Source organism: Cibotium barometz, chromosome 27, assembly GCF_041138505.1.
Source record: "Cibotium barometz isolate CiBa-2024 chromosome 27, ASM4113850v1, whole genome shotgun sequence".
NCBI lineage: Eukaryota > Viridiplantae > Streptophyta > Polypodiopsida > Cyatheales > Cibotiaceae > Cibotium > Cibotium barometz.
Genome location: NC_141072.1, coordinates 35,869,886 through 35,894,979, shown reverse-complemented (window position 1 = coordinate 35,894,979; position 25,094 = coordinate 35,869,886). Strand labels below are relative to the sequence as shown.

General features: G+C 49.9%; 1 protein-coding gene across 3 annotated transcripts in view; it reads left to right on the top strand.

The window, feature by feature from the left end:
- The window catches only part of LOC147623338 (neuroblastoma-amplified sequence protein), a 43,276-nt gene that overhangs the window by 5,782 nt on the left and 12,400 nt on the right, over positions 1-25,094 (top strand). For all 3 annotated transcript variants that reach the window (XM_086821482.1, XM_086821483.1, XM_086821484.1), the window contains 2 exons: positions 27-1,233; positions 1,462-1,821. In XM_086821482.1, coding sequence (XP_086677608.1) covers positions 27-1,233; positions 1,462-1,821 — 1,567 coding nt within the window. The remainder of the gene's footprint in view (positions 1-26; positions 1,234-1,461; positions 1,822-25,094) is intronic.

Genomic DNA, 25,094 nt, shown 5'->3' with positions numbered 1-25,094 from the left:
TAAATGTCTGCTCTTGTGTGTATCAGGTACAACTCAAAGGATTACAAAGTCTTCAGATCAAGCCCTCTCTGTGATGTTGCTTTAAGGCTGGCAGAGTCAGGGAAAACAGGAGCTCTTGGTCTGCTATACAAACGACACATGTATTCTCTGACCCCCTGTCTCTTCAAGATGCTAGATGCTATCCCAGAAACCATAGCCCCTCATAATTATGCCCAGCTGTTACCACAGTCGAGACTGCCCCAGCCTTACATTGCCGGAAGAGAGAGAGATTGGGTAGAGAAGGAAGGCATCGTTGAAGTTATCGAAAAGTATGATGGCATTGATGAGGATTCCGCAGTACGGCTTCATGACAGCACCGAGTACATGGTAAAAGCATGTATTGGCTTTGTCTGGCCCTCGGAACAGGAGATAGCTGACTGGTATAAAAGGCGTGCAAGTGTGATAGACAGAGTCAGTGGGCAGCTTGAAAATGCCTTAACGCTGCTGGATTTGGGCAAAAAAAAGGGGTTCACAAGCTTGGGAGATCTATGGGAAGATTTATCCACTTTGCATTGGGTTACATACAACAATAGTGAAGCTGATGATGACATGGAGATGAACATAAGCCTGCAGGGTTGGCAGCAGCTTACGGACTACGAAAAGTTTCAAGCCATGCTCAAGGGTGTGAATGAATCGAATGTTTTGGATAGGTTGAGAGAGAAAGCTGTTCCTTTCATGAATCGTAAGACTAGCAGAAAAGCGCCATCCGTTACTGATGGCCCTCAAGAACAAGAGGAATCCTTACTTGTGAAATGGATGAAGGAGATTGCACAGCATAATCAATTGCAGATCTGTGCCGTTATATTTACGGAGGCATGCAAGGTGTCAGTGGGTTCTAACGGGCTGTTCAAGTCGGATGTAGAGTGCATCAAAGCTGGTTTAGACTGTGTATATGCTTGCACCAGAGTAGACCAGTGGGATTTAATGATGTCGGTTCTGCCAAAACTTTCCGTCATATGCCTGCAATCACAGCCAACTAGCCAACCAGAGCAAAAATCTGGTGTGAAACGCTTCGGGAAAGGCACTGTCCAGGGGGGTAATTTTTCCATGTACAGCAGATCAACAGAGGCCACGTCAGCAGGGGATGGAGGGTTAGAGACTTCAATGAAAGAAGGGGTGTATGCTGCTCTAGACAGAAAGATTCAGCAGGCCATAGGTCATGTCGAAGCTGGACGGCTGCTATCTCAATACCAGGTAAGTCCCCCAAGTACAAGTCTTGCCCTACCTAGATTCCAAGGCCCAAATGCTTTTTGAGTTATGACCCATCCTAGGCTGTCAACCCTGTCAGCTACAGATATGTTATCTTGATACTGTTTGCTGACCCTCCTTACACCCTAAAGCTCTTCCTCTTGATTTGTTTATATGATTTTTGAATAAAGGAAGCACCATGTATGTCTGAAACTTTTTTTTGTAATAATGCAGGTTCCAAAGCCAGTAGGATTCTTTGAGACTGCACAGAATGATGAGAGGGGCGTGAAGCAGCTCATCATTCTGATACTAAGCAAATTTGGCCGTCGGCAGCCTCCACGATCAGATGCGGAGTGGGCTTCGATGTGGGATGACCTACAGAGGCTACAGGCCAGAGCATTTACTTTTTTGAACAGGCAGTTTCTGTTTTTAGAGTATTATAGGGGCCTTCTTAAAGCAGGGAAGTTCTCCTTGGCAAGGTCTCAGTTGAAAGTTGTAGGAAACGGTCTACTGTCGCTGGAGAGAGCAGAAGCAGTCATTATTCAAGCTGCAAGAGAGTACTTCTATTCTGCATCAAGTTTAGATTCACCTGAGGTATTTCAACCTATTTTCTCAAGGCTACTTGGTTAGGAAGCTTGGGCATTTGATGTCTTAGAAGTTTCTGTTTGTGAGTATGTTTTTTTTTTGAATGGTGGCGACAAGCCCTCTTACATGTGAATTGCAATTCACCCACTTTTTTCCATAAGGGACCCCAGATGGCATATTGTCTTTCATGTGGTCTTTTAGGAGAAGACCTAGTGTTATTACAATCATATCATGAAGACTGGTGATCTATTGGGGGTGATCTATCGGAACCATTACCAAATTCCATACAAGTTAGCCTTCCAGCCCTTAACACTTGGATAGTACCATACGCTCCTTTTTTTTGAACATGATACTTCTACTAAACATCTACATCCAGCCTATAGTCTGTTAGAAGTCATCTCCTGTCTATATTTATACACCAGGGCCTCTATTGCGGGTGTGCCCGCCCTGTATAAGGTGTTTTATCATTTTTCCTCACTCCCCGTATTTTTCCCTATTTTTCCCATTTTTTCACTCCAGGGCTGGCCAACTGTCCCAACAGCAGTCCTGTGGCTGGCCGACTGCACACAGATGATGCGTAGGCTTCTGGACTGCTGGCCGACTGCATTCACACAGTCGTGGGCATCTTTTCTGCTGGCCGACTGCTCTCCCAGGGGCATATAAATAGGCCCCTTGCACCCACCACTTCCTCATTCAGTTTTCTCAGGATCTTGTGTATAGAGAAGTGTTTACACACCTATCTCTCTGTGTTTCTTGTGCTGTTTATTTTCTGCAGTCTACTTGCTCTTGTCTACCCAAGTTTGGTTATCATTTCCGCTGCATATTCTGACATGGTATCAGAGCCCTAGGCTCGTGATAGATCTTGGGAGTTTTTCTTAGCAAGAGGGGGAGCGTTAGGCTGCTGATTGGTGGACTGTTTTGGATTGTTCGGGAAGAGAAGGTGCAAGAGGAAGGCGGGCTAAGGTGCTGGACAGCCACTTGCAGGTTTTCAGATTTTTTTTCCCCACCCACCCACGCTTTCAGGTTACTCTCCGTGATGGCAGATTTACTAGAGATGGCTGAGAAGCACGTGAAGATTCCGACTCTCCCCACGTTCCCAGTGGATCGTCAGTTGGATGGGTCCAATTACGGCATCTGGAAGGTCATGATGGAGTCGGTGCTGGAGTCATATGACCTTGCTGATTTTATCATCATCAGGGTTCCACGGCCGGAAGCTGAGGGAGGGGAGTTACTGTCGACGAGGAAGGACCGAGAGGCACAGGCACACATGTGGGATCATGTCAACGCCAGGGTCCAGTCGTTTATTTTCCTCAATTGCACACCACAAGTGATCAATTATGTGAAGCACATGACGCTAGCGAAAGGCATATGGGAGCACTTGGCTTCTTTGTATAACAGGGTATCACCCATGAAACGGATCTCCTTGGAAGTGCAGATGCAGGTTATGAACCCTGCAAAGTCTTCGACGATGCGGGAACACATTAACAAGCTGCAGGCCCTTCAGCAGGAAGTCCTACAAGCTGGGAAAGAGATATCATCTGAAGACATGGCCATCACTTTGCTGTCCCACTTGCCTGGTCAGTACTCTGCTTTCTATTTCTCGTTGATTACGAGTGGCAGGCTCAGCACCATAACCTGGGAGGAGCTTGTGCCAATGGTCTTGGACCAGGAGGAACGTTTCACGAACCCTCCTCACAGCGGAGGTTCGGAGGCCTTAACTGGCCAACGGTCGAAAGGCCGGAATAACAACAAGGGCAAAGGGAAGGCTTCACCGGAGAAGTCTTCTGAGAAGAAGCCTGATTCAGAACGAGAGAAGCTGAAGGCCGAAAGATCTTGTAATGATTGTGGCGAGAAAGGCCACTACTCGAGGAAGTGCCCTAAGCGGATAGGGAAGAGTGCTGATTTCTGAGCCTCAGCTGCAAAGACTCCGGCATTTGTGCACTTAGAGATGGTGGACTCCGATGCTTCATCATCTTCGAGCGAGGAGGCAGTTGGCTTCAGGAACTGTCTTTGTCTTCACCTGGTACCCTGATCTACATGCTCTAAGACCCAGATGCCTGGTATTTGGCTACAAGCCGAACACTTGGAACACCTATCATCATTCTAGAGGGGGACTCATAGTATGGAGTGCTTCATGTGTGGGACTTGCGCATTTACCAAGACCATGTACGGGGCTTGTACACCTGACCTTAGATGCTTAGAGTGGAAGCCTGGTTGACTCGTCCCGGATTGGGGCTCACAAGGGACTAGTTTCCACTCTAGGTCTTGCACCTATTGTATAGAAATGTCCATGTGGCATCCAAGTGCGGGATGCACGTGGCATGAGTGATGAAGGAAAGAGAAAACGGTAGGCCGTCTGCTCGAGAGGGGGAGCTTAAGAACCTTTGTAGACCTGGGGAGCCCACCTCGCGCGTGTGTTGCCATACTCTCTCGTAGCCTCGATTTGTGGGTGGGGTAAGAGGGCCGGCTGAGAGGAGCCCTCTATAGATATATGTGGCAATGGTCTGTAGCTATGGGGGATTTGACTCTATGGTACCGTCAAGACCCCATCTCGGCATTGGTGAGGACTTGTAATCTTGAAAAATTCTCTCTTGACCCAATCTTCTGCTTGGGTCTAAAAAGATGCACGGACATGATACTTGTGATCCCGGCCATGGGCTGTCTAGCTGATTGTTAAGCCTTTAGCTTATTTACATATAATTAAAGAGTTTAATACATAATAATTGAGTAAATAAGAGTCAGAGAGCGGAAAGCTGTGTTGTGTTGCATTGAGACACATGGCCTTGTTAAATAGGGCCTGAAAAGTTACAAATGAAGAGGCATATCCCTGACGAAAGGGTGTGACTCTTGAATGAATAGTTATGCCCTTTAAACGTAGAGACATGTTCTTTGATCAATAGATGTGTCTCTTTGAAAAGATGTGTCCTTTGGTGATGCCCATGTAACAAGGTGTGAGCCTTCATTGGTGTCCTTTGAATGTTTGAAGGCTAATTAGAGAGAGAAAGTCACAATCATGACACCAATCCTTGCCTGAAGGTGAGTGTCCCATATCTCCACAATCTATGTGCTGATCTTGGTGTCCTATATCAAGCTCTCTAGGATGCGGACACTCCTTAGTCTCTCTGGTTGTGAGGGGTTCTCTAAGTGAAGCACAGAGGCATGGTCAAATAGCATGGCAAGCCCATTCATCACATAAAACCTGTCAATGCGAGAGAGGTTCGGACCGTGCATCCTTCCGCTTGACCTGGAGAACTAGAGACTCCCGTGGGTGCGTCCTAACTCTGGTAGGGCCACGGATCGTATCTCGTCATGGTGAGAATCAGCTCCTCCTAGGCGGAGTATCCTGCCTTTGATTAGTGTCCAGCCCACTACCCTGTCTGTCCTCTGGTACCTCTAACATGTTGAAGTCCCCTCCCATGCACCAAAAATCCTCCTTGGGTAGCTCCTACTGCACAATCCATCCGCCTTGCCATCCTATTGGGGGCATAAATATTGAGGAGGCCCACCCGGTCCTCCCCAATCCCGATGATCACCCATTGAGCTCTCCCCTGAACCATGGTGCCAGAGTCAAGAACTGATGGTAGCAAATGTGTCGGAATGCACAACGGAAAATGAGACAACTGCTGTGAGAAACAAAACGCAGAAGTGTAGAGAGAGAATTATAAACACTGCTATATACACGAAGATCCGATAAAGAAAAGAGTGTGGGGGCAAGGGTGGTATTTATACCACCCTACAGTGCTGGTCGGCCAGCCCAAAAACAGCCGATTGGACCTGAAGATGTCCACGACTGAGAAAAGAACCAGTTGGCCAGCACCCACAGAAGTCGCCCAACAGAAGATATCAGTCGGCGAGTACAGAGTGAGTCGGCTAGCAACAGACAGTCTCTAGGACCCAAAAAACAGGGAAAAAGACATGGAAAAAATGGAGAAAACTCCTGGGCGGGCACACCCACAACCCTAGTGAGCTGGATTGCTGTCGGAGCATCGCTTGAGGTAGAGACTTCGTGAAGAGGTCCGCTGCATTGTCCTCCGTCGAACAATAAACAAGCAAGATGTCACTAGCCAAAATCTTCTCACGAACAAAGTGATATTGTATCTCTATGTGCTTAGTCCGGGCATGGAAGACCGAGTTCCGAGCAATAGCTATATAGCTGTGGTTATTGCACTGGATGACCGTGTACTCCTTTTGTGGAAACCCAATCTCGCCAAGTAACCTCCGTAGCCACACAACCTCGCAAGCAACACCACAAGCAGCCCGGTACTCTGCCTCTGTAGAAGACAAGGCAATAGTTGGCTACCTCTTGCTGCTCCATGAAATAGCTTTTGAGCCAAGGGTAAATCCGTAGCATGCTGTAGATCTCCTCTCCAATCCGAGTCAGTCCAACCTTGGAGTCTGACTCCATCCGTCGTCCCCCCTGTCATAGAAGAGTCCAAGATCCTTCGTACCTTGCAGATACCGCAAGATCCACAATCCTACGTCCCAATGAGTCTTCAAAGGCGTCTGCATGAATGAGTCAACAGCCCCACTAGAAAGCTCAAGTCCAATCTAGTGTTCAATAACCAAATCAATGAATCAACAAGCTTCCGATACAACGAGGCATCAACCTACTCACAAGGATGAGACACCCAGCGTCCTGCCCTCGGTGCGGCCATGCACAGGAGTCGCAGCGGCATGCCCACAGGCACAGCAGGTCTGGCAGCGCGCTCTTAGGATGATTTTTGCAGGCTCACCAGGTGAGATGCTGGTGACGTGGGGTGCGGTGGTTTGGGCCACGGACAGCGGCCCGGCCCTTGGATATGAGGATGTCCCTGGCAGTGCGACCATCCAGGTCTCTGACAGGGCGATGGCGGTGGTTCCGACGCCAGACTTCTCTTCGGCAGCCCCTCAGAAGGGGGACGGGCACAGATGGGAGATGATCAGTAGCATGACGGCTTGGCACATATGGAGAGCCCGATGCAAGGAGGCCATTGACCGCCAGGCGACTCCACCGGCGGAGGTCATACAGGCCCTCTGGGTGGACATCATTCACACCTTGAGAGGACACTGGGGGAAACTCGAGGGCGACTCGGATCGCATGAGAGGGCGCCGCAAGGCTTTCCTCCGCACTTGGCAGCCTGGCTCTTTCCTCACCGCGAGGGGCGAGGATGTCACTTGGCACTATAGGCCTCCAGTTTGGCTTTTCTCACCTCCCACATGTACTACTAGGTAGCCCCCCCCCCAGAGAGCGGCCAGCCACACGGGGGTGGAGCTCAGGTGTTCACTGTGTTTTTTATCCCTCCTTGCGAGGTGAGCTTTGTAGCCTTATGGCGTTTTCTCATTAACTAATAGAAGGATCGTTTTTCCGGAAAACAAAAAAAAAAAAAAAAACTCACAAGGATCATTAATTGTAAGTTTGGTGTTCGAGTCCATTGGTGAAGAAATAGGCTTGCAGTTCTCCATCCCAAAGGTCTCCAGCAACTCATGAACATACTGGTGCTGAGAAACAAAGAACCCCCTTTGGGTCTGCCAAATCTCGAATCCCAAAAAGAAATGGAGTAAGCCTAAGTCGGTTATCTCAAACTCCTTTGACAAGGTAGCCTTCATCACAGCTGTGTGCTCCACATGACCGCCAGTGAGAATGAGATCATCCACAAAGGATAATCAACGTGACTATACCGTGTGTCCGAAAGAGATACAAGTTAGGATCTGCAATTGATCTCTGAAAACCTGTTCATAGAAAGAAGAAATTAATCTTCTGATTTCAAGTCATGGGAGCCTGCTTAAGGCCATATAAGGCCTTCCGTAATCTGTAAACCATCCCCTTTGATCCGGGAGCCTCAAAGCCTGGAGGTTGCTCAACATACATCTCTTCTTGCAAGTCACCATTAAGGAACACATATTTTACATTCATCTGATATACGGGCCACTGTTGAGAAGAGGCAAGGGCAAGAACTGTCCGAATCGTCGTCATTCTCGCTGTTGGTGCAAAGGTATCCTCGTAGTCGATGCCAGGCTGTTGAGCATAGCCCTTAGCCACAAGTCTGGCCTTGTGCTTGTCCACCGACCCATTAGACGTATACTTGGCCTTAAAGACCAACTTGACACCAATGACTGACCGTTTTGACGGCCTCGGAACCAACTCCCAAGTGTTATTCCTCTCTATGGCATTCAGTTCCATATGCATGGCTTTCCTCCAAGTTTCCCGGGAAAGAGCTTCCTTAATGGAAGTGGGCTCTTTGTCCCGAATGATACGAGACATCAAAGCATAGTTCACCTGTAACAGCTCCTTTGTTTGACTTTTATCACGAACTGTGTGCGATCTTCGAGGTTCATCCTTTGTGGTCCACTCGGAGGGATACTCCGTAACACCTGACTTTTGAATGGTGTCTAACAACCACTTTGGTACTCAAACAGAACGCGGAGCCTCCTGTTATTGCTGCTGGGGCTATCTCCAGCCTCGGGCTCAACCTCTACAATTGACTGAGGCTGTCTAGTTGGAACAATAGAGTGGGAATCATCCTCATACTCATTTGGTTCTCCAAGAAGTGGTGGCTCCTCAACAGTGGAAGCTGGAACATGCTCATCAAAGACAAGATCCCTGTTGACAACAACCTCGTTCCACTCTGGGTCATGTAAGTAGCCTTTGAAAAGAGAGTTATATCCCACAAATACAAGCTTTTGGGACTTCGAGTCAAGCTTCCCCCTCTGCTTCTTTGGAATGTAGGCATCACTCCCAAACACACGAAAATGGGAGACATTTGGTTTCCTGCCAAAATAAGCCTCAAATGGAGTCATCTTTGGTACTGAAGTCGTTGGAGATCGGTTGAGGATATGGATAGCCGTAGCCACAACCTCTCCCAAAGTGGACGAGGAAGATCATTTCTCCAACATTGTCCTCGCCATCTCCATTATAGTCCGGTTCTTACGTTCAACTACTCCATTCTCTAAAGGCAAACCTGTATTGGCTAGCTCCCGCTTGATGCCATGTTCCGCACAAAACCGCACAAAAGCATTAGAAGAGAACTCCCCTCCTTTGTCAGTCCGAAGAGTCTTTACCTGCAATCCAGACTCCTCCTCCACCATAACATGCCACTCATTGAACCGAGCAAAGGCTTGGTTCTTCTGGGAAAGGAAATAAACCCATGTAAATCTGCTACAATCATGCACAAGCAGCATAAAGTACAAAGAACCTCCCAAGGATGGGGTCTGCATAGGTCTTAGTGTGTACCAACTCCAAAGGTTTCGAAGCCCGACTAGTAGCCTGCTTCGGAAAAGATTCCCTGTGCTGCTTACCACGAATGCAAGAACTACAGTGTCCCTGCTTGTTGCCAACATCTGGCAAGCCATCCACCATCTGGTCTCTCGGAAAGCCCGCCGCAGCACATTCACATTCAAGTCGCCTAAACGGAAATGCCACAAAACACCGAGCTGAGTGCCTGTCAGAGAAGATAGTGCGGAGAGTTTGTAAATCCCATTCTCCATTCTGCCTTCCCAAACAACCTAGCTTGTTGCTTTGTCCCGTAGAGCAACAAAATGCTCATCAAACTCCACCCGTATGCCAGTCTTGCAAACCTCATGCACTGACAAAAGATGAAAACCAAGTGTTGAGACATAAAGAACATGGGAGGAATGCTTCCCCTCTTTGCCATCGAGAATAATCTCCATCCTACCCTGTGATATGCAGCGGAAGTCTTTGTATTGGTTGATCCTGTCACACAATATGCTCCCACCGTCTTCTGTATCCTGAGTTTCGTGAGTTTAGCAATCCATTTCATTTACTTCAAACTTTAAAGAGTTGAGAGAGAGATGGATGAGAACTGTACACCAGATTGGGTCCCGAATTACCCACTGAAGGGCCCCCTATCCCGATAACGAGATAGTATTTGCTTTATTACTTTAGAGAGAATGACTTTGGACTGTAGATAAGCCAAACGCAAGATCTCGGAGGATCGGAGAGCGGCTGATCTGTACCTCAATGACTTGATCTTGAGCCTATGCACTCCTCCCAAGGGCATGAGGAAGGGCTGCACACCTGAGGCTCAAAGAAGAAGAAGGTGGACTGTTCTACACACTGTTAGAATGCTGAAAACACATATGAATGCTGAGTTACCTTCACCAGATGACTGCTGAATGTGTTGATGATGCAGAGAATGCTGGACACTGATGCAAACAACTGTTTCAGGGCTGGAAACTGTTGTAAACTGTTGCTTCAAAGCTGGATTCTGCTGTGGACAGAAACGCTGAGGGCTGGAGAGGACTGTGGACTGAAACGCAGCAGCAACAGATGATTTCAGGGCTGGAAACTGTACGGCTGGAGCAAACGCAGCACTGCTGCTGTGCTGGACCAGAAAACGCAGGTATGTAGGCTGAATGCTGCTGGTTTTCAGGCGTGGAACTGAGCTGAGTCTGGGGCTGAACTATGGGCATGAACTGATGCTGAATTCAGGCTGATTAGAGGCTGAGGACAAACACCTAGGGCTGGACTGAAGCTATGGTTCTCAAGGGCTGGAGAAGAAAGCTTATGGGCACTAGGGCATGGATTAGTCTTATGCTGAGAGCAAGAGAGAGAGGAGAGCTCTTAGCACAATGAAGACTGAATGAGCAAAAGAGGCTCTAGGCAAGCCTATTTATACTAACTGGGGGTTGGTGATTTAATAAAGTTAATATTTATAAATGTCCAATAATGCAAATAATGATAAATAAATACTAATAAATATGGAAAAAATACCAGATAAATCCCAATAAATTCCCTAAGGCTTTGGGGATGTTCTAAATGATGCACAGGCATATGTATGCATATTATGCAAGATGCAGAGTGCTTTCTGATGCAAACCCTAAGGCTTCTACTGACTCTACATGCATGAATGATTCTCTCCAAGTGGGTTAAGGGACTTGACTGACTGACTGACCCACTAAGGCTGAGGAATGACCTACGTAGCTCGTGCCTGACTTATCCTGGACTGAGGATGTACAATGGGGTCACGGCGTACGACATTTATCATCCTATTGGGTTCTAAAACTGTACAAATGCTGCACTTCTGATGAGCTTCTACTGACTCTACATGCATGAATGATTCTCTCCAAGTGGGTTAAGGGACTTGACTGACTGACTGACCCACTAAGGCTGAGGAATGACCTACGTAGCTCGTGCCTGACTTATCCTGGACTGAGGATGTACAATGGGGTCACGGCGTACGACAATTATCATCCTATTGGGTTCTAAAACTGTACAAATGCTGCACTTCTGATGATGAGCCATCTTGTCACCATGCACTTAGTGTAGAGTGCATGTGACATTCCCTCCTGATTAGCTTGGCGGCAGGTTCATGGCTTCCAAGTAGTCCGCCAATAACTGGGGGTACTCCTGGAAGAACTCCTTGTCGAGCCATACGGCTTCGTGGGTGCCTCGATCTCGGAACTTCGTATAGAACTGACGAATCCGTCGACCGGAACCATGCTTCCATCGATGAAGAAGGATCTGCTCAGGCTCAATAACTTCTGCCTCGTCTACCACGTCTGGCTGCTGTTCATCTGGAACATCAAACACTTCTGGACCAACATATGGTTTTAGCCAAGAAACATGGAAAACATCATGCATTGTCCAACTGGCAGGCAACTTTAACTTCATTGAGACATCACTTATCTTCTTAACTATTGGAAAAGGGCCAAAACTACGGAATGAAAGCTTGGGACAACGTTTGCCCACTTGTTTCAATCTCTGCTTCATGATACGCAAATAGACCCAATCCCCTTCCTTGAAGTGGACATCTCGTCTAGATTTATTTGCCTGTCTGCTATATGCTTCCTGAGCTTTGGTCAAGCGGTCCTTAACTGACTCAATGATCTCGGAAAATGCTTCCGTGGTTTTATTAGCCTCTAAAGATGGAGACACCATTCTCGTCAAAAGAGAAGAAAAACGGCGACCAAAGGCTGCTTCATATGGAGTCCGTCCGACACTGGATGAATGAGTGTCGTTCAAGATAGCTTGGACCAACGGAAGATAGTGCTCCCATTTGGACTGCTGGTCATGACAGTATGACTTGAGGACATCAAAGGCCAACTGATTATAAATTTCTGTCTGGCCATTTGTCTGGGGATGGAATGCACTAGACAACTGCAACTTAGTTCCAAAGTTTTCAAATAATGCCCTCCAGAAATGCGAGGTAAACTTGAAATCTCTGTCTGATGTTATGGTGCTAGGCAAACCACAAATTGGATACCAATGCTTGAGAAACAGACGGGCTACGTCCTCGGCTGTGGCCGTATGCTTGCATGGGATGAGCATGCAGAACTTACTAAAGCGATCCACAATGGTAAAACACTGAGTGTTACGGGATCCAGTGGATGCTGGTAGAGGCCCTACAAAGTCCATAGATATGTCGATGAAAGGTCCGTCGGGGATAGGCAAAGGTTGAAGTAAACCTGCCTTCTTTGTATGGGGAACCTTGACTTTTTGACAAATCTTACAGGCTTGTACATGTGCATAGACATCACGCCTCATCTTTGGCCAATAAAAGGACCGTTCTAATTTCTCGAGGGTACTGTTGATACCCCTATGTCCTCCAACTAAGGAGTCATGGGCATCGTGGAGAAGAGCGGAACGCTTTTCTCGAGTAACACAGAGACGGTTCTTGTAGAACAACCAACCGTTCTGTACTGAATAGTGGCCAGGCTCAGAAGTGAGGGCCAAACTATACTGAGTACCAAACTCAGGGGAGTCGACATATTGGTCTTTCATACTATCCAAGTCCTTCCCCGTGATTTCGAGAATGGTAGCTTCTTGGACTGCCTGGATGCTGGACTTTCGACTGAGAGCATCTGCTACTGGGTTATGCTTACCAGGGATGTATTCAATCATACCTCCAAACTGTTGGAAGATTTGACTCCACCTGGCCTGTCGATCACTCCACTGGGCACTTGGCATAGTCTGAAGCCACTTAAGTGCTTGGTGGTCTGTTTTCACTGTGAAAGCCTGTCCATAAAGAAAAGGCTTCCAATGTTTGAGCGCTGTGATCACACCCAAAAGCTCTTTGTCATATACCGAATAATTCTTTTCGGCAACATCCAACTTTCTGCTGTAATAAGCCACGGGTCTATTGTCCTGCTGGAGGACTGCACCTATGGCTACATTGCTGGCATCGGTGATGACCTCGAAAGGTTCGTCCCATGATGCTAACTTTAATACAGGTGCTTCTGAGGCAGCTTTCTGGAGTGCACGGAAAGCATCAAGTGCCTTACCTGTAACTGAGACTTTCTGCTTGCGAGTCTTCACCCCCTTGAGCAAGTCGGTAAGAGGTGCTGCAAGGTTGGAAAACTGATGGACATGTGTGCTATAGGCCTGACAAAGACCTACGAATGAACGGATTTCTTGGGCGGTCTTAGGAATATCCCAATCTAAGATCTCTTGAACCTTTGAGGGGTCCAGTCTAATCCCATCGGAACCGATGATGTAGCCCAAATACTGAACTTCCTTAACACCAAAGATAGACTTTTTGGCATTTATGTAGAGCTGGTTATCTCGCAAAAGTTGCAAGACTTTCTCCACATCTTTCTCATGCTGCTCCGCAGTGGCTGAGAAGACTAGTATGTCATCAAGGAATATGAAAACACACTTCCCAATGTGGACTGCGAAAATCCTAGACATCATCTTATTGAACGTTGCGGGTGCATTTGTAAGCCCAAAAGGCATGACTACGAACTCGTAGTGACCACGCTCTGTCCTGAAAGCTGTTTTTGGAATGTCAGCTTCAAAAATGCGGACCTGATGGTAACCACTCTTGAGGTCGATCTTAGTGAAAAACTTAGCACCGTCTAAACGCTCCAAAATGTACTCTATCCTCGGCATAGGAAACTTATTCTTGATAGTGAGTTTGTTTAATGCCCTGTAGTCTACACAAAGGCGTGCAGACTTGTCCTTCTTTTGGACAAATAGGATAGGTGCAGCAAATGGGGAGGAAGAAGGCCGAATGAATCCGGCTCGGAGAAGCTCAGATAACTGCTTTTCCAACTCGCCCTCTAAAGTCTTGGAAAGACGATAGGGAAACCTGCTAGGAGGGTCTGATCCAGGGACCAAATCAATGTGATGGTCCTCAAGGCGAGAGGGTGGGAGACTGGGTGGGAGATCGTCCCTAAGCATAATGTCCTGGTGTCTGGATAGGAGGTCTGCTAACTGAGGGACTGAAGATGTAATGGATGCTACTAATGAGGGAGGGTCTGCTTGAGCACGAATATAAAGGAGTGCTCCTTCTGCTCCCTTGCGGATAGCTCGTCGGGCCTGGAGATGCGAAATCAATGGGATGCCAAGAATGCTTCTATCCCCACGAATCACGACAGGCTCAGGAAAACCTTTACAAATAGTAAAAGTGTCCTGCCCCCAATCGGGAATAGGCTCATACTGACGGAACCACTGAATTCCTAAGATCACGTCACACCCTAACAGAGGGGAGACGATGAAATCTCGTTGAAATGAGGCCTTCTGAACATCAAAGGCAAACTGCTGTGCCTTTTGGGAAATGTGGGTGCGAAGACCAGGTGTAAACCCGTCCACATCCAAATGATATGGGACTAAAGTGCAGTTCAATTTATTAGCCAACTGGGGAGAGATGGCGTCTTCAGAACTGCCCATATCGAAAAGGACTACAAACTGTCGGCCCTGGGCAGAGCCATAAGCTCGGATAAGGCTCCTCTGAGCAGCATCGCTCTCACCCTCCTGCTTAGCATCAAATACCACGGATGGTATAGGATGCATGGAAGGTAAAAGTTGAACTGCATTTGAGGTAGTAGGCGGGGCTGGAGGAGCTGGGGAAGCTGTGGCAACTGTGGCAGAAGGAGCTTTGGCAGCTTGTGCCGCTTGCCATTTGTGGCAATCCTTCTTACCATGCCCTATAATATGACAGAAAAAACATCTATTTTCTGACTGATACTTCTTTTGCTCCTCTGGAGGAAGATAACCTCCAGTAATGCCTGCTTTAGCCTTTTCATCAGGGGTTTTCTTAGGTTCTTTATCCTTCTTACCCCCTGAACTGGAGCTATTACTGCTGTCCTTCTTAGCATCTTTAGAAGATGCGTTACCTTTCCCTGACTGTGCAGCTGATTGCTGCTGCTGGGGTTTGGTACTGGACTGAGATGTCTGCTTGGGCTTGCCCCCGTTGAGCTTCATTTCTTCGTTCTGAGCGACAGTCAGAGCCCGGTCATATGTACTTGGTTCAAAGTTACGAACTGTGAACCGAATGTTGGAGTCCAATCCACGAATGAATTGCTCCATCTTGGCCTGCTCAGATAACCCTAACTGCTGTGCTAAAGTAATAACCTTACCGGAAAACTGAAGCACTGGGGAACCGTTCTGTTTGAGTCCATAGAACTCGTCTGTCAGACCGGTCATGTACTGAGGCGGGAGAAATCTGGTCTTCAGGTCATGGACAAAGATGTCCCAGTCAAAGGCTGTGACACCTGTGGCCTGGTCAGTATGAATACTAGACCAATGCTGCCACCAAGTGACTGCCTCACCAGTGAGATGGGGAGCCGCTAAGTGGACTTTGTCTTGTGGGTCTGTGATCCTAGCTAATGGAAAATGAGCATTAAATTGATGAACAAATTGATTAACTGAAGAATGATCACTCTTACCATCATACTTGCTGAAATTCGGTTGACTGCGAATGATGGTGGTTGCTGCTGCTGCGGGATGCTGGCTGGTGACACCTATGACTGGGGAGACTGAGGAGAGCTGCTGATACCTCAAGTGTATGGCCTCCTTTTCCCGTTGGTGTTCGAGTAACATACGTTCTCGATCAAGCTCACGTTGGTGTTCCCGAGCGGCGAGTTCAGCCTGACGCCGGTCTTCTTCGATCCTGCGTTGGGCTTCCTCATAGTCCCGTCTTTCTTCTTTTTCTCTTCTCCTTCGGGCCTTGTCCTCTCTCCTTTGTTGTTCCATCTGAAAGAAGAGGGAGATGTAATCGGGTGCTGCTGGAGGTGTAGAAGGACGTGCTGCTGCTGCCTCCAAGAGTTGGAGACGCTCCATGAGTAGCTGGTTCTGAGCTCTTAGAAGAGCTATGGTGTCTGCTGTAGGCGGAAGAGCAAGGTCTCCTTCGGGGGAGACGTCTTCCGGCTGATGAGTACTCTCTCGTGTAGACATGATGCTGAAGTCGGTGGTCGTGCCGGAACGCAATCTAACCATCCGAGGATGCCCCCACGCTAGGATACGGTGTGTGTGGACTATCTGAATCTGATACCAATGTGATATGCAGCGGAAGTCTTTGTATTGGTTGATCCTGTCACACAATATGCTCACACCGTCTTCTGTATCCTGAGTTTCGTGAGTTTAGCAATCCATTTCATTTACTTCAAACTTTAAAGAGTTGAGAGAGAGATAGATGAGAACTGTACACCAGATTGGGTCCCGAATTACCCACTGAAGGGCCCCCTATCCCGATAACGAGATAGTATTTGCTTTATTACTTTAGAGAGAATGACTTTGGACTGTAGATAAGCCAAACACAAGATCTCGGAGGATCGGAGAGCGGCTGATCTGTACCTCAATGACTTGATCTTGAGCCTATGCACTCCTCCCAAGGGCATGAGGAAGGGCTGCACACCTGAGGCTCAAAGAAGAAGAAGGTGGACTGTTCTACACACTGTTAGAATGCTGAAAACACATATGAATGCTGAGTTACCTTCACCAGATGACTGCTGAATGTGTTGATGATGCAGAGAATGCTGGACACTGATGCAAACAACTGTTTCAGGGCTGGAAACTGTTGTAAACTGTTGCTTCAAAGCTGGATTCTGCTGTGGACAGAAACGCTGAGGGCTGGAGAGGACTGTGGACTGAAACGCAGCAGCAACAGATGATTTCAGGGCTGGAAACTGTACGGCTGGAGCAAACGCAGCACTGCTGCTGTGCTGGACCAGAAAACGCAGGTATGTAGGCTGAATGCTGCTGGTTTTAACACCTAGGGCTGGACTGAAGCTATGGTTCTCAAGGGCTGGAGAAGAAAGCTTATGGGCACTAGGGCATGGATTAGTCTTATGCTGAGAGCAAGAGAGAGAGGAGAGCTCTTAGCACAATGAAGACTGAATGAGCAAAAGAGGCTCTAGGCAAGCCTATTTATACTAACTGGGGGTTGGTCATTTAATAAAGTTAATATTTATAAATGTCCAATAATGCAAATAATGATAAATAAATACTAATAAATATGGGAAAAATACCAGATAAATCCCAGTAAATTCCCTAAGGCTTTGGGGATGTTCTAAATGATGCACAGGCATATGTATGCATATTATGCAAGATGCAGAGTTAGTATCTGACATCTCCTCCCTTCCTAAGGTCATTCAGCTACCTAGGATAGGGGGGGGGTGGATAGATCAGAGAGTGGAGTTCTCGGGGCTCCCGAACCAGTGCTTCATTTGCAGGCAGGTCGGTCATTTGGCCAAGGCCTGCCCTCGTAGGAGACCTCGGCCCTCACCACAGCAGCAGGCCACGGATGGCCCGCCCACAGATTCGGCTCGGCAGGCTGCCTCAGGGACACCTGCTCAGGCCACAGAGACCTCGGAGTGGCAGCCTGGACAGGGGCGCCGTCGAGGGAGACAGCCACAGCAGCACGCCCAGGTACCGCTGCAGCAGCAGCCACAGTCTCAGCCTCACTGGGTTCCCGTGAGGAACAGATTTGCTCCCCTTCAGGAGGAGACCCCTGCAGCGACCGAGGACCAGGAGATGCCAGCTCCCCCTCCTTCACCTCCCCCACACCCATCCCCTCCCACCGCCTCGCTTCCACCATCGCCTCCTCCTGCCCCCGCTCCGGTCTCGGCAGCGGCTCCCTCTCCTCCTCCCTCGCCTCCCCCTCCTCCCCCTCCGCCCGCCTCGCCTTCCCGGGAGGTCCTGGCAGCTCCCTGGCGCTCACCTGCAGTCCGGAGGGCGCTGAGCACTGACCTCGCTCGAGCATCACAGAGGAGACCTATGCCGATTAGGGCCTCACGGATTTCATCTATTCGTAGTCGGCTGAGTCGCCTCGGCATTCGACAGCGCTCGGCGGCGTTTGATTATACCTTCACACGGCTTTTTGGAGCAGAGGGCCCCCATGAGCCAGCACCCATCCGAGTGCATGTAGTGATACCTCCGGCCCGCGGGGAGGAGGCACTAGACTCAGCAGTGGCCTTCTCGTTCCCTCTATGTGGACCTTGTGACCGGGAGTGGACTCTAGAGCTCACTCTCAGCACGTTGAAGACTCAGGCAGTTGAGTTTTCACACCACATGAGCGATTTGGAGGTTACAGATGTGCTAGGCCGACTTTGGGAGTTGGCTCATTTTGTCTTGGATCCCGGGGGTGTGGATACATCCGGGATTCGGCATTTGGTCGTGCGCATAGTTGCAGATTTGGCGCGCGACCCAGGATATGTGAGCATTCACGAGGTTACTATGTCAGAGCAGGAGGCAGTCGCCATGGGTCACAGCCACTGGCGCCTGATCCGGGATTCTTGCAGTACACCGGGTGGGCAGACTCGCAGCCGCTCGGATGGGGACTACTCTCCATCCAAGCCGCTTGCGAAGGCCCGCCGTACGGCTGAGACAGCATCCACCTCAGTAGGACATCCATGAGGATCATCTCATGGAATGTACAGGGCCTTGGCGGAGCACACTTTATACGCTATCGAGGCTGCTTGAGGCAGGAGCTACAGAGATGTCTGGTTGGTGGCAGCATTGACATTCTGATGATGCAGGAGCACCACTTGGGTGAGAGCAGGATCCGGAGATATGGTTCGGTGATGCCTGGTAGATGGGACACTTTCTGGTCTGCAGGGTTTGGTCCGCTGGGTGGACAGGGAGGAGTATGCATGGTTATTGCAGATGCATGGCGGCAGGCCATTGTGGACCGTGGGATCATTGTGCCTGGTAGAGCACAGTATGTCATTCTGAGGATGCATGATGAGCTATTGGGTGTGCTCAACATCTATGCGCCCAATCATGCTAGTGCCAGAGCAGAGTTCTGGACTCAGGTTACAGATGCATTGCCAGAGGCCGCACATTGGTGTGTTGGGGGAGACTTCAACATGCTTGAGGACCCGGCAGATAGGGTGGGAGGCAGTCATGTTACAGTGCACGGCACGGAGCTTGCAGCTTGGGACCGGTTTTGTATGACACTGAGGATCACTGATGCATGGCAGCATGGGGCTTTCTCCCGGTCTCAGGACAGTCTTAGTTTCTCTCGGTCGGATCGCCGGCAGGGAGGGACTAATCTATCTCGGATTGATCGCTTTTATGTGGGCGATTGGTTGGGGGAGCGAGGGGGCTCCGTCGGCATTCTTGCTGGCACCTCATTTTCAGATCATGCGCCAGTTATACTGACTTTGGAGGAGGGGACACTGGAGCCCAGCTTGCAGTTGAGGATCCCAGAGAGGGTACTTGCAGACCCCAGTCTCGCTGAGGACATTGAGAGGATCTGGCATGATAGTCAGTGCTCTGACCAGGATGCAGCGGGCCAGTGTGCCCAGGGACTCATTGATCTTAGCTCTTTTCTGCACGCTGCAGCTGTGACACGACTGGGAGAGATTCGCGAGCGGGAGCAACGGCTGAGACGCAGCCTTGCTTCGCTACAGCGCCTTCAGGAGCAGCAGCCTGCATGTGAGTGGGTGGCGTCCCAGCTGAGCCAGGCACGCCAGGAGGTTAGAGAGGCAGAGGAGCAGAGACATGAGTTTTACTATCGTCGTCAGGCCTCTCAGTGGACGCAGCTTGGTGATAGAGTGACTGGGGAGTTTTTTGAGATCACTGGACCCCGTCATGCGCGAGCAGGGGTTCGCCAGCTTGCTAGACCGGATGGATCGATAGCTACTGAGCTCGGGGAGATCAGAGCCATTGCCACTGCTTTTTATCGTGACTTGCTTTCAGCGGAGCCAGCCACTGAGGATCGAGATGTATGCAGACAGACTGTGTGGGCCCATGTGCAGAGGAGGGTCACAGACCATATGTGCACAGTTCTAGGTGCGCCTCTGTCAGAGATTGAGCTTGCCGAGGCCTTGAGGGTCCTGCCGCGACATAGTTGCCCAGGGGAGGACGGACTGACGCCGGCCTTTTTTATGCGCTATTGGGACCTTTTGGGGCCAGGCCTCCGCAGGGGCTTTCAGCATGTTTTGGACACTGGGGTGATGCCGCAGAGCTTCTCAGAGGGCTTGATCTATCTTATCCCCAAGGGGGAGGGAGTATCGGATGACATTCGGCATTGGAGGCCTATTACGATCCTCAATACTGTATACAAGGTCTTGGCAAAGGCCTTGAGTTTGAGGATCCAGCCCTTCCTGGGGGAGTTGATTCATGCTACTCAGACAGGATTTGTCAAGGAGCGCAGTATCCTTGACAACATCTTTACTTTCTGGGAGGCGACGGCCCGAGCTAGGTTTCTTGGCGAGGACTTGGTCGTGATGCTTCTCGATTTTGAGAAGGCATACGATAGAGTTGATTGGGGATTCTTAGAGGGCACTATGCTACGCCTGGGCTTTGAGCCAGGATGGATCAGAGGGGTGGCAGCTTTGTATTCCACAGCTCGCAGCCAGGTGCTGATTGCAGGAGGTCGGGGGCCGAGTTTTGAGCTGACCAGATCAGTCCGTCAGGGGTGTCCTCTCGCCCCTTTCCTTTTTCTCTTCTTTGCGGAGGCTATGAGTATGTATTTGACGGCAGAGGAGGTTGGTTTGAGAGGACTTCAGCTCCCAGTCCGGGGGGAGGATTTGCTTGATGCTGAGTTTGCAGACGACACGGGCTTATTTTTGCATGGCCAAGAGGCCAATCTTATTCGGGCAGAGCAGTCGCTCCAGGTTTTTAGTGCAGCTTCGGGAGCATTGATCAATTGGCGCAAGACAGTGGCCTTTTGGATCAGTAGTGCTCCCACTCCGGCATGGAGTCCGGACCCCGGTTTTAGATGGATTCCTCCCGGCACAGCAGTGCGGTATTTGGGATGCCAGATTGGCCTCGATTTGTCACCTGAGCAGCAGATTGCCCCGCTTCTTCTGAGCATTCGGAAGAAGCTATTGTATTGGAGTACAGCTCGACTATCCTTGGCTGGGAGGGTGGTGGTGGCAAATCAGGTGCTGTTAGCGACCATGTGGTACATTACGTCTTGCTGGATTTTTTCGAGCTCTTGCATCAGCCAGGTACAGAGGCTGATCAGGAACTTTCTGTGGTCTGGGCGGGACGGTCAGCCAGCTCGGGCAAAGGTTGCATGGGCAGTTATTACACTCCCGCTGGCTCAGGGCGGTTTGGGCATTATAGATCCAGTCGATCAGAGCAGAGCCTTATTGGGGAAGCTTATTGTTCGGGGGTTGCTTCCAGGCGCTGAGCCTTGGAAAGAGCTCCTCTTGCAGCGATTGCAGGCCCGGGCGCCTCCTGCAGGGGGTACTTGGGCACCAGAGATTCGCTGGATCTTCATAGAGATGAGGAGGACAGGCCTCAGTAGAGGATGGGAGGACAGATTTGCTTTGAGTATCCTGAGAGCTTGGGAGCTGCTGAGACCGGGGCTCTCTCAGCGGCCTCCGTCTTGTGTTGAGGAGCGGGCCAGGCAGCCGCTCATCTGGAGCCCAGCGGTTCGTACAGAGCAGGGTCATATGCTGGGTTCTCGGCCTCGTCTAGCCTGGGGACCTTTAGCGGCAGGCCCAGCTCGTAGTTTTGGAGACTGGCAGGCTTTCTGCAGTCTACCAGAGGAGACCCAGGTGGAGAGGCTGAGTCACTTCAGAGGGGGGTTGATTATGAGGGATGATATTCAGGAGGCACTTTCAGAGGAGTGGTTCACACCTCTCGAGCCAGTGGCCCCACGGTGGATGGGTGCCTTCACACAGTTGGAGATCCTGATTGCAGTCAGAGCTAGCACTGAGGATGGCAGATGCCTCTATTATGAGATTCAGGATGCGGGCCGACTCCAGAGAGTGGAGGTGGAGTCGCCTTTGGTTGCAGAGTGCACCTTTCAGAGGATTCGGGTTGTGGCTGCCGCTTCTCGGAAGTGGCATATTGACCCCGACCCTGCTGACGTGCTCCCGGATTGGCGTATATGGGCATATGCAGCTCGCCCCTTGGCCCGGCTACAGTGGGACCCCGGAGAGTACGAGTGGCATGATCCTTATGCATCCCTTGAGGCCACAGAGATCACATTTTTCCAGTATACTGTTCGGCTGGGACGGCATATTTTGACGGCGAGGAGGACGGTTTCTCCAGCGGCAGCGGGGCATTGGCGATTGCAGGGTCTATCACAGGAGTTCCTGGAGGATTTCTGGGCTCGACTCTGGGCTAGTCGACAGGCCCGCAGGATCTCGGCTTTTCAGTGGCTGGTCGCCCACAGGGGCTCAGCAGTTGGCACTTGGCTTGTTTATAGCGGTCTTCCGGCGGCCTGCGTCCGATGCGGCCACCCTATGGAGACACAGAGACATTGCCTTTGGGACTGCCCTCAGGCACAGCAGATTTGGCTGCGGATGCTGCGTATTCTAGCCCCCCTCTCTCCAGAGGGTATGTTTACGTGGGGTGCCGCTGCTTGGTCGACTTCGTCAGGGCTTGCTATGGGCTATGAGATGGAGCAGGGCAGTCAGGCCATCAGATTTATTAGGGGCCAGCCTCGCCTGGTTCCGGCACCGGATTTCTCGTCCGACAGCTGGACACAGGAGAGGGATTTACGATGGGAGCTCCTCAGCAGCCTCACCATCTGGTTCACCTGGAGGGCCCGGTGCTTCACGGCCTTTGAGGGGAGATTAGAGCCACCAGCAGAGACTGTTCGGGGGATTTGGCAGGAGTTGATCCACACCTTGCGAGGACAGTACGACCGCATCCGGGGAGACTCGGATGAGGCGATTTTACGACGCCAGGCCTTTCATACCACTTGGCGCTGCGGCCCGTTCTACACCCTACACACGGGATCCCCCCGTTGGCACTACAGGCCACCTGTTTGGCTCTTCCCCCCCCCCATTGTATGATTTAGCCGCTCAGTCCTTTAGACTGATGCTTGTATTTTGCAGCACCTAGGGAGAGTCTCCCGGGCTGCCATGATGTATTCACTGCTCTTCTCTCTGTTAGGAGCAGGAGAGATCTCTTTTGTAGCCCTACGGGCGTTTTTTTTACATAACTAATGAAAGGATCTTTTCTCGGAAAAAAAAAAAAAAAAGAGTGCTTTCTGATGCAAACCCTAAGGCTTCTACTGACTCTACATGCATGAATGATTCTCTCCAAGTGGGTTAAGGGACTTGACTGACTGACTGACCCACTAAGGCTGAGGAATGACCTACGTAGCTCGTGCCTGACTTATCCTGGACTGAGGATGTACAATGGGGTCACGGCGTACGACAATTATCATCCTATTGGGTTCTAAAACTGTACAAATGCTGCACTTCTGATGATGAGCCATCTTGTCACCATGCACTTAGTGCAGAGTGCATGTGACATACCCTCACTATGAATCGGGATAGTGGAATTGTCGCCAATGAAGATGCGACCTAACTGCCACCGAAGATCCTGTAAAAACCCTCGGGAAGGAGTCATGTGCTTGGAAGCACCACTATCAAGAATCCACTCCCAAGTATTTCTTGCGGTGAGACCAACTGCCTCCCTGCACGAAGAAGATGAAGCATCTGTATCCATAATCTCCAAGTGAACAAAAGCTAGAGTCTTTGCAGTTGCAGTTGAAGAATCAGCAGTCTTCTCGGTACTCTGTTGGGGAGACACTTCCTCCATAGTGACCCTTCTGGCCACAATGGTTACAGGTCCGCTCGGCCTTCAAAGCATCACGCTCTGAGTCGGGCTTCTTCTCAGAAGAATTCTCCGATGAAGACTTCCCTTTGCCCTTATTGCTGTTGTTGCGGCCTTTCGACCGCTGTCTCATCAAGGCCTTAGAACCTCCGCTATGTGGAGGGTTCATAAAATGCTCTTGGTCCAAAACTATAGGCACAAGCTCCTCCCATGTGATGGTGCTGAGCCTCCCACTGGTGATCAAAGAGGAGAAGATGAAAACCGACAAGAGGTCAGATGAGACAGCAAAGTGATGGCCATGTCCTTTGAAGATATCTCCTTCCTAGCCTGAAGAACCTCCTGTTGAAGAGTGTGGAGCTTGTTGATGTGCTTCCGCATCGTCGAAGACTTTGCAGGATTCATCACTCGCATTTGCACTTCCAAGGAAATCCGTTCCATGGGTGATACCCTATTATACAGAGAAGCCAAGTGTTGCCAAATACCTCTGGCCAGCGTCGTGTGTTTGATATGATTAATTACTTGGGGTGTGCAATTAAGGAAGAGGTAATGAGAGTTCTTCTAGTGATGTCAATGGGGACGTACATGACTTCAATGAAGGCCTTGGACTGTTAGGGTTAGGGTTTGGAGGTGCTGCAAACACAGGCGTGGAGAAGCAGAGAGAGAGAACACGACTCTTGTGTATTCAGATAATGAAGTGAAGTACAATAGCCACATAATAAAGTGACCTAAAAAGATGTGTGTTCACATGTCCGGCCATAAAATGTGCCGGGTGTTATGACCCTGTTTTTCTCTGGACAGTATGCAGGTGTGCACGGGGACATGGTGGACAGTGTGAATGGCATCAGGTTGGAGTGAAAAAGGAAGCCCATGTGTGGACAACCCCAAGTGTGAAGGGGGGCCAAGTGATTAAAGTCTTCTCTCATAACTCATTGGGATAAAGGGTTTTGGAGGGGGACAAAGGTTTAAAAAGCCTTTAAAAATAAAAGAACCCTTTTTAGGGGAAATCGTGGCTTTTATGCTATTTATGGGGGCCTATACTTCTTTTAGAGAGAGAGTCGAGCTGCAGTTTTGAGCCGTGTGTGCTTTTTCGCTGAGGAGGGGCTGTTCGGCAGGGTACACAAGAGAGCACGTTGTACTCTTTCTCTCTCCCAGGTGTCTGTGAAGGGCAGGGCAGGAGACAGAGGCATGCTGGCAGTTACAGGGCTGCGGGAGGCGGACAGTGCTGGTGCAGGCTGCAAGGTCCCTTTGTGCGCAGGCAGCTACAGGGCTGCTGGAGGTGGAAAGAGCTGGCGGCTGGACTGCATGCAGGTCCTGGGGATCGTGGAAAAGCAGTGGGCTGGATGGGCAACGACGCTGGCTGATTCTCTCTCTCCAGGCACACAGTTGGGCAGCAACGCTGGCTGGTTCTCTCTCTGGGCACACAGTCGGGTTGCAGCACACAGCACACACAGGCTTTTCCCTCTTTGCAACAGGTTGGCAGGTTGGTAGGGCAGCACGCACAGTCTCTCTCTTTCTCTCTCTCTCTCTCTCTCTCTTTCTTTTGGAAGGAGGCGGGCATAAGGAGGCGCATAGTCGGGACTGTTTTGGGAGTGAT